The 9,888-nt window shown below is 22.1% G+C and overlaps 1 protein-coding gene across 5 annotated transcripts in view; it reads right to left on the bottom strand.

The window, feature by feature from the left end:
• The window catches only part of LOC117180308 (protein similar), a 122,894-nt gene that overhangs the window by 58,617 nt on the left and 54,389 nt on the right, over window positions 1-9,888 (bottom strand). For all 5 annotated transcript variants that reach the window (XM_033372735.1, XM_033372737.1, XM_033372739.1 and 2 more), the window contains exons 5-6: window positions 5,805-6,046; window positions 907-1,013 (exon numbers count right to left, since the gene is read on the bottom strand). In XM_033372735.1, coding sequence (XP_033228626.1) covers window positions 907-1,013; window positions 5,805-6,046 — 349 coding nt within the window. The remainder of the gene's footprint in view (window positions 1-906; window positions 1,014-5,804; window positions 6,047-9,888) is intronic.

Below are 9,888 nucleotides of genomic sequence, written 5' to 3'. Positions count from 1 at the left end.
TCAAAGATTTTACAAAACATTTCAAATAAATTTAACATAGATTTCAAAGATTTCAAAATGTTTCAAATAATTTTAAAGATTTCACAGAAATTTAAAAAGAATTTCAAAGATTCCACAATATTTGACAGATTTACAAAAAGAGATTTAAAAAAATATTTCAAAGATTTCACAAACATTTCAAAGAAATTTAACATAGATTTCAAAGATTCCAAAATGTTTCAAATCATTTTAAATATTTCACAGAAATTTCAAAAGAGTCTCAAAGATTCCAGAATATTTGACAGATTTTAGAAAGATTTACAAAAAGATGTTAAAAAAATATTTCAGACTCCAGAAGATTTCGAAGATTTAACAAATACTCAAAAAAATCTCAAAGATTCCAAAACATTAAAAAAATTTCACAAAGATTTCAAAGGTTTCAAAATATTTCAAATATTCCAAGAGATTTAAGTACAAAAAATATTCTAAAGACTTTGAAATAGGTGTTACAAACAAAATTCTAGTAACTTTTACAAAATTCCATGACTTTTCCATATTTTCCAGAACTTTTTCACAATTCTATAACTTTCCCAGATCTTCCTGATCTTATATAAACCTTGTTTCATTATAATTTGTTTAAATAATAAATTCATGAAGAACAAATGAAAAACAAAACTTCTGAAAATGAAAGAACACCGTTATTGCACTTATCTGGTCAATTTTATCAGGGTAGCCGCAAAAACTGATTTTTAAAATGTCCTGCCTTTCCCCTGACTATAAATTTCAACGACTGGTATTCAAATCTTAAAAATTTTTTTAAATAATTATAGAATCTTTAATGCATAGAATTAAACAATTTATTTTTTCATTTCACTATGCTTGATAGTTATTTCAAGTTCTGTGGCAAAACAGAAAACGATTACTTACGGGATTTGAAAGATTTATCGAGGATTCCATTATCCTGGGCGTGGTGAAAATCGAACACGGACTGGCCCACTAATTCATTGCTGTCCCAGCCTAAATATTCACCGAGTCTGAAAAAAATATTTCCTTCATTACTATTTTCAGGTTCAAAGATTGATTATTTTAACACTATATTTAGACTCTATTTGCAAGATTTTAAAGTTCAAAACTTCTACATTTAAAACTTCTCGAATTTGCAAAACAATACAGTTTAAAAAATTCAACTTCCTCCAAATTTGGAAGCTTTCCAATCTAAGATTTAAAAAATAGAAGCATTTAAATTATAAATGAACATAAAAACTAATATCACTCGAAAATTCCAATTCCAAATTGACATTTTTTAACAACTAAAGCGTTTAAATTCATCAACTTAAAAAAAAATAATAAGGTCAAAAATTTTTTAGATTTAAAAACGTTCCAATTAAAAATTTTACTATCGATACTATCACTGGTAAAATTTTAAATTAATTTTTCAACTTTTACGGCCCAAGATTCCCAACTCGCTTAAATTTAAGGGATTACAAATTTTAAATTTGCTTAACTATGATAGATTAAAAACGGAAATTACTGAAGAATTTTCAAAAATTGCATTGAAAATCACTCGAAATCGGAAGTTTTAAATTTTTAGCGTCTAAATTGATGAAGCTTTCGAATTTTAAATGCAATTAAAAATTAGAAGCATTTAAATAATAAATATTTATTTTAAAAGTTTAATTAAATAATTAATTAAAATTTTAAATTCGCAATTTAAGGTTTTATAAAACTATTAAACCTAAATTAATTATCATTAATACTAATAATAATTAAGTTAATACAAAATTTTATTTGATATGTCCCAATGTTGTCACTAATTTTAATTGCAAATTCAAGGCCGCGGAATGTAGAAAATAAAAATTTGATAAGAATTATAAATAAATTTTTCATTTACAAATTCCAATTCCAATTTGTCATTTTTGAAAATTCGACGCATCCAAGTTCATAAGCTTTAAAAAATCAAGAAAAATGAGTGCTTATTGAAACCAAAATGTTCGAATTTTAAAATGTTCATATTTCATATCACTGGTAGAATTTAAGTTAATTTTGCAAATTTTATGGCTCAATAATTCCAAACTCCTTTGAATTTCAAGAATTGCAAATAAAAACTGCGAACCTTTAAACAGTTATAAATTTAAATCACTCTAGAATCAAAGAAATTACTGGAATTTCGAAGTTTTTTTGAAGAATTTAAAGTGAAAACTATTTTCAATTGAAAATTTCCAGTTCAATTTGCCATTTTTGAAAATTCAAGGCGTCCAAGTTCACTGTTAGAATTTAAACCTAGTTTTGAAATGTTGCCAACTGATAAAGAGCTTCTTATTTATTGCAAGCTGAATTTATTGGAAATTTACTGCAATTGTTATAAAACCATGAAACTTGGCGTCAAGGTTCATTTTGGCATCAGAAAACTTTTTAGATCCGATAACAGAAATTTTATTCACTTTTGTTTTTAATAAAAATCATGACTCACTCATTATTATCTCACAATCTGGATCTCATAATTCTCAACAAATCCCTCTTATTCAACATTTTAACTCAAAATCAATAATGTATTTTAACTTTTTCAAATTCTAGAAAATTCTTCAACATTTCATTTTTTAAATCTTTTCATTAACATTCAAATTTTCAATCTTCCTCATTCTCAGCTACAAGAATGAATCCTATGGTTTTCGAATTTTAGATATCAGAACTAGAAGTTTTAGCAAATTTTAGAAGACTTTCAACTTTTTAAATATTGGGTTTTCCAAATTCAAATCAGGCTTATCAAAACCTTCAATTATAAAAAAAACTTTTAAAAATCAATAAAATTCTTTCTACTCTCGGATTTTAGAAAATTCTTCAACATTTCATCTTTTTTTTTTTTACTTTTTATTAGTATTTATATTTGCAATCTACCTCGTTCCCAAAGAAAAAAATTTATTCTGAGGTATAGAAGTTTTATATTTCAAAGCTAAACGTTTTTCTAAAATTTAGGAGACTTCGAACTTTTCAAATTTGAGTTTCAAAATCAAAATTATTTAAATTTGCAGGCTTCCAAATTATATTCGAAATAAGATCGATCTGGTCCTATGAAATTAATTGAACCAAAAACTATATTTCTACTTTTATCGATCGTCAATAATTATTTCGATTTCTGTCTGTTTATTTTCACTTCCAATAACATCTGTTATTTTTTTGATGAATTATTATTATGCATAATATCTACATTTTTTCTAATAATTCTTAAATTGTTGCATTAAATTATTGAGGATACTTTTCACCAAAATGTGGAATCACTTAATATTTTTTAGATATAGGATTCTCACTATTCTCAGTCTAAGTTAATTCCCCATTCTTAATATATTAATATACTTAGAATTTATTTTATTTTGAACTTTGAATTTTTTAATATTCTTCCTTATTATAATGTCTGAGCTATATTAATTTTAAATTTTACATAAGTGAGCCATACAATTTTTTTCTTACTTTTTAGTTATAATAAGATTTTTATATATTTGCAAATTATAAATTTGAATAATATCATGTTACCAATTTTTAATTAGCTTATTCAATGTTACATGAAAAATTATTTAAAGTTTATATTAAAATATAATTTTGTTACATAATATAAAAGATTATTAAATTTCTAGATATATTGTGAAATCATTAAATTTGATAGTATTCTAATATACATTATAATTAAAAATGTTATGAAACAATAAAGTTATCATAAACTAAATTAGAATTTACAAAGTTTATTATTTTAATGTTTTCATGATATTAATCATTAAATAGAAAAATCAATTAAAATTAAATAATATCCAAATTTTATTTTAATGTGATCTAATCAAAATTTACTATTTAATATCGGAGCTACATTAATTCTAAATTTTACATAATTGAGTCAATAGCAAAACTCTTGTTTTTACCTTTTATTTATAATATTTTTACGATTTTTATATTTTCAAATTGTAAGGCCTAATAATTTTCTGTTATACATGCTAAACATTTTTTATAATAATATTATATTCATATTTTAAACTTATTTATATATTTAAAATTAAATATAATTTTTATAAACTTTTAATTGATATAAAAGATTATTAAATTACTAGATATATTGTGAAATCATTAAATTTGATAGTATTCTAATATACATTATAATTAAAAATGTTATGAAACCATAAAGTTATCATAAACTAAATTAAAATTAAGAAAGTTTATGATTTTAATGTTTTAATTGTATTAATGATTTAATAGTAAAAATCAATTATTATCTTTACATTATAATTTGTTTCCAATGTTTTTCACGTTTTATTTATAATAATATTTTAATGATTTTTATATTTGCAAATTATAAAGCTTAATAAGATTATGTTATGCACTCTAATAATTTTTTATAATATTATTATATTCATATTTCATATTTTTAAATTAATTACAAATTTACAATTAAATGTAATTTTTATAAATTTTTAATTGGTTTATTCAATGTTACATGAATAATTATTTTAAGTTTATGTTAACATCTAATTTTGTTAAATAATATTAAAGATTATTAAATTGGTAGATATATTGTGAAATCATTAAATTTAATGGTATTATGCCATAAATTATAATTTATAAATAATATTTTATCATTGGTAAAACATAAAGTTATCATAAACTAAATTAAAATTAAATAAATTTATTATTTCAATGTTTTAATTATATTAATAAATGGCAAAAATAACTTATTATTTTTATAATCAAGTTAAATAATATCGAATTTTTATTTTTATGTTATCTAATCAGAATTTATTTGCTATTTAATATTGAGGCTATATTAATTCTAAATTTCACATATTTGAGTAAATAAAAAAATTTTTGTTTTTACCTTTTAGTTATAATATTTTCATGATTTTTATATTGGAAAATTATAAAGCTTAATAATATTATGTTATAATAATATATTCATATTTCATATTTTGAAATTACTTACAAATTTTAAATTAAATATAATTTGAATAAATTTGTAATTGGTTTATTCAATGTTAGAGAAATAATTATTTAAAATTCATCTTAAAAACATTAAGTTTAATAATATTATATGATATAAATTATAATTAGAATGTTATTTAAACATAAAGTTATCAGAAACTAAATTAGAATTAAATAAATTTATTATTTCAATGTTTTAATTATATTAATAAATGGCAAAAATAACTTATTATTTTTATAATCAAGTTAAATAATATCGAATTTTTATTTTTATGTTATCTAATGAGGATTTATTTGCTATTTAATATTGAGGCTATATTAATTCTAAATTTCACATATTTGAGTAAATAAAAAAATTTTTGTTTTTACCTTTTAGTTATAATATTTTCATGATTTTTATATTTGCAATCTACCTCAATCTGAGCTACAAAAATTAATTCTGAGGTTTTCAAATTTTAGACTTCCATGCTAAAAGTTTTTTCTAACTGCAGGAGACTTCTAAACTTGAAGTTTAAAAAACTAGATTCATAATATATAATAAAAATAAAAATATATAAATATAAATATAAAAAAAAACATAATAAAAGATTAAATAAAAAGAAACCTCCAAATCCCCTTACTTATATTTTTCCTTTCGTCTTATTTTATTTGAATTTTTTTAATTTAAGTTTTGACACTTGGTTGGATTTTTTGAAAATATTCTTTTGTTGTGATTTAAAAAATAAAATAAAAGACCTTTTTTTTTATTTTCAATTGATAGATTTTTTAGTTTGTGCTCCCAAATTGAGTCTCGAAATGAAAATCGCTGAAATTTGAAGGCCTTGAAATAAGGTTTGAATTGTATAATAAATTTAGTCTAGACTCACTTGTCATCGGCATAAGTAAATTTCATATTAAGACTGTGTTTGGAGAGAAATGTTTGCTGACCCAGTGGCACTTCAATATTGCTAGGATGTGGAATCGGACATCCAACCACGACCAATGAAGCCAGTTGTTCCTTTTCAATTCCATCCTCTGCTCCACTTGACTCATTTCCACTTCCGTTTTCACAGTCGTATGATTTTTTTATCTGAGACGTCAAAACTATCTGTCCAGTGCAATGAATAATCTGCAAATTAAATCAATCAATATAAATAATTAATGAACAATCAATCAGAAAATCGGTCAAAATTACTATTAAATATTCATGCAATTCTTCTTCTAAACTCTAATTCAAAATATCTTTCAATCTTTTCTATTTTGCTTTTTCAAAATTAACTTTGTTCTCTAGGAAAAGTTTCCAATTTTCTAAGCCAATATTTTTTAAGTATTTGAAATAAACTTCAGTTTTTATTCAAACTATTATTCTTTGGTCTATAAATGATCAAGTCTTATTTACAGGGTGGCCGTTTTAATCGACGAAATAAATTCCCGGTCATCTCCCGGATTTTTCCCGGTTAGCAAACATTTTTCACGGCCAATGAAATTTGAAAAATCAAACTATATTCTAAACATTTTTCCATATAAAGTAATAAACAATAAGCAACAAATTAAAGTATTCAAAGTGGAACCCTTGAATTTTTAAACTTTTAAAATTTAAGTTTAAAAGTTTTCAATTCAAAAATTGTGTATTCAAATGCTCAAAAATGTTCACGTACAAAATAGACTTTTAAATTGAACATTTTTAAGTGAAATGCAAATAAACTGCAAAATCTAGGCATCCTTCAAAAGCTTTAAAATTTTATTTCAAAATCTTGAAAAATCTAAAAGTGATTAAAATTTTTTTTTTTAATTTTCTTGTCAGAACTTTTTAATGTATATTTCAAAATGAATTAAATTTTTTCTATAACTTTGAGAAAATCTTGCAAATTTAAAAAAAAAATTAAATTTGAATTTTTAAATAACTACAGAATACTTATTATTTGTAAAAATATTAGAGTAATATTAAGAGATATTTAGAAGTTTTAAAAAGGTTCGAATTAAATTTAGATCATGGAAGATTTTAAGGATTTTATTTTAATTGCTGGATTTTCAAAAATTGTAGGGAAATTTCGATTAATCTTAAAATATATTTAGAAGTTCTGAAAAAAATGTTAACACACTTCATTTAATTTACTTCAAATAATTTCAAGTATTTAATTAATTTTTAATCTTTTCAAAATTTCTACATATCTCTTTTACATGTCTCCTCTTGTTCAAATTGAATTTCATTAGTTGAAACTTAATTTAAAAATATTTTTAAATAAATTTAAAATATTTAAAAATTTCAATTTAAATATTTCGTTTGAAAATTATTTTTCTTTCCTTGGTTTAAAATTTATTTCTTTGTTTGAAAATGATTATTTTTATTTTAAATTAAAATTACTTTTTTAAAATTAAAATTGAACAATTTCGCTTATAAGTGAAACACTTTTAAATAGAACAATTAAAATTGTAACGCTAAAAGATTAAAAGATCTTCGAAAATCTAAAGATTCAAAGCTTTCTACGTAAAACAATTCAGTTTCAAATTGTTTTCTTTTGAATATTTGGTTTCAATTTACTCGTCTTAAGTAAAGAGTGAAATATTGTTAAATATTAAATACTTATTCTTTTCCTACATTAAGAAATTTCAAATTAAATGGGATACAAATATAATAATTTAATAACATTTAAAATAAAATTAAATAGATAATAACAATTTTAATAGCTGAAAAAATTATTAGAAATAATATATTAATAAATGTATTTATTAAATTTAATATAAAAAAATAATATAAAGGAGTACCTGAAACAGATCCATTTTAAAAATAATTTATTTATTTATTTATATTTACAGTTGATAGAATAAAACTGTTTTTTATCAAAAAAAAATCAATTCCAAATACTTTTAATTTTTAATTGTTTAAATCCTCAAAACTGCACTTTAATTATTTTAAAAATTGTTAAAATCGAACTTGGGCAGATTTTTCTTCTGAAAATTCGTAAAATTACCTGTTTCCCGGTCCGACAGCCCCCCTGTTTTTTTTAAATCTTCGATTTTAAAAACTTCTAATTTTTTCGAACCTTCAAAACTGCATTATTAAAATTCTTTAAATTAAAATCAATGCTTAAAAATTAAAAATCTAACATGGAAAATTTTCAAAGTGAAATATTTTCGAATTAAGCATTCTAAACTAAATCCCCGGTCCCATAAAATTCGCGGTCATTTCCCGGTCCAGCGGCCACCCTGACTATTATATTTTTGGTTACGATTCTTTATCCTTTTTGGTTAAAAATTAGATTATCTTATTGGAAATTAAATTACTTTGTAAAAAATTCGACACTTTTGCCAAAAATTGTTGAAAATTCTTTTTTTTTATTGAAAATTCATCTCTTTCGTTGAAAATTCATAATTGTGGTTGAAAATTTAACTATTTTATGGATTTTTTTAAGATGAAAATTATTTTTTTTTTATTTCAAATTCAACTACGTATTCCATTTTTTCTTTAAAATTGAGCTTTTTTTGTTGAAAATGTAAATATTTTTATAAAGTAATGTATTTCGTGGAAAATTGATATTTTTTTTTTTTAATATTCTTCTTGATTAAAAAATCATCTTTTCGATTGAAAATTCGACTATTTTGGATAAAAAAATCATCCTTTTTGGTTAAAAGTTCAACTGTTTTATTGAAATTTTGTCTTTTTGGGCAGAAACTTCAACAATATTTGAGGTTTTGGTTGAGGATTCAACCACTAAATAAAAATTGATTTTCTGGTTTAAGATTCATAATTTTAGTTGAAAATTCGTTTCTTTTTACAATTTTTTAAATTATATTTTAACTAATCTATTTTTTTTTTCTTAAATCGACCCCTTTACATTGAAATGCATGTATTTCGCCGAAGATTAGTAATTTTTTGTGGAAAATTAATCTTCTTGGGAAAAAATTCATTCGTTAAAAATTAATTTTTTCAAATAAAAATGTAACTTCCATTTTTGGTTGAAATATAATTTTTTTTCATTAAAAATTCAATTACTTGATGTAAAATTCACTTTTTTGGTTGATAATTCGTATTTGCGGATTGAAAATTCCACAGTATGGTTGGACATTTTTTTCTTTCTTAAATGAAAAATCTTTTTTGGTTAAAAATGCAACTGCCAATTTTTTTTTAATTACTCTGTTTTTGTTGCCAAATCAACAATTCTGTTGCAAAAGTGTCATTTCTCGTTGAATTCAGCTGCTTTTGATTTATGATTTAACTATTCCATTTTTCTTTAAAACAGAAATTTTTTACTGCAAATTCGTCATTTTTGGTAGAAAAATAATCTTCTTGCAATTTTCGAAAAAACAGTTGAATATTTAATTAAAAATGATGACCCTTTTGTACAAAATTGTTATACGTGCAAAATCAAGACACTAATTGAATTTTCAAGCAAACAATAAAACTGTTTGCCAGAAAAGTGGACTTGAAAATTAATAAAGAATTAACTTTTAGGCAAAAATAGTTGAATTATTTTCAATTCATTTAAAGTTCTTTAAAATACAATTATTAATTCTTTTTCCACATAAAATCAAATTGAATTAATAGAACCCGATAAGAAAATCAAAATATTTTTGGTTAAAAAATCTACTATTATATTTTTTTCTTAATTTAATTATTAATTTATTTAAATTTAAAATTAAGACCTTTTTATGATTTAAATATCTGCTTTTACATTATTCTTAGAAAATTAATCTTTTTGTTAGAAATTGAACTACTTAGTAAAAAGTTGAATAACACAGGCCGACAAAATTTGACAAAGGTCCGGAACCAGAGACCAGACCTAGTATACCCGAAGGTTTTTGCTGCGCTGAATCCGAATCCGACCTCAGAAAAATTCCATCACCCTCAGTTTTCGAGATATTGCAACTTAAAAGTGCAAAAAACACCGTTTTTTGCTATATTTGAGGTTACATAGCATCTTGAATAAATTTTTTTTTTCAAAAACGGGCGAAAGCATCACAAAGGAGCAC

This window comes from Belonocnema kinseyi, chromosome 9 (assembly GCF_010883055.1).
Source record: "Belonocnema kinseyi isolate 2016_QV_RU_SX_M_011 chromosome 9, B_treatae_v1, whole genome shotgun sequence".
NCBI classification, from domain to species: Eukaryota; Metazoa; Arthropoda; class Insecta; order Hymenoptera; family Cynipidae; genus Belonocnema; species Belonocnema kinseyi.
The sequence above is the reverse complement of the archived record's forward strand: the minus strand, read 5'-3'. Positions and strand labels throughout refer to the sequence as shown.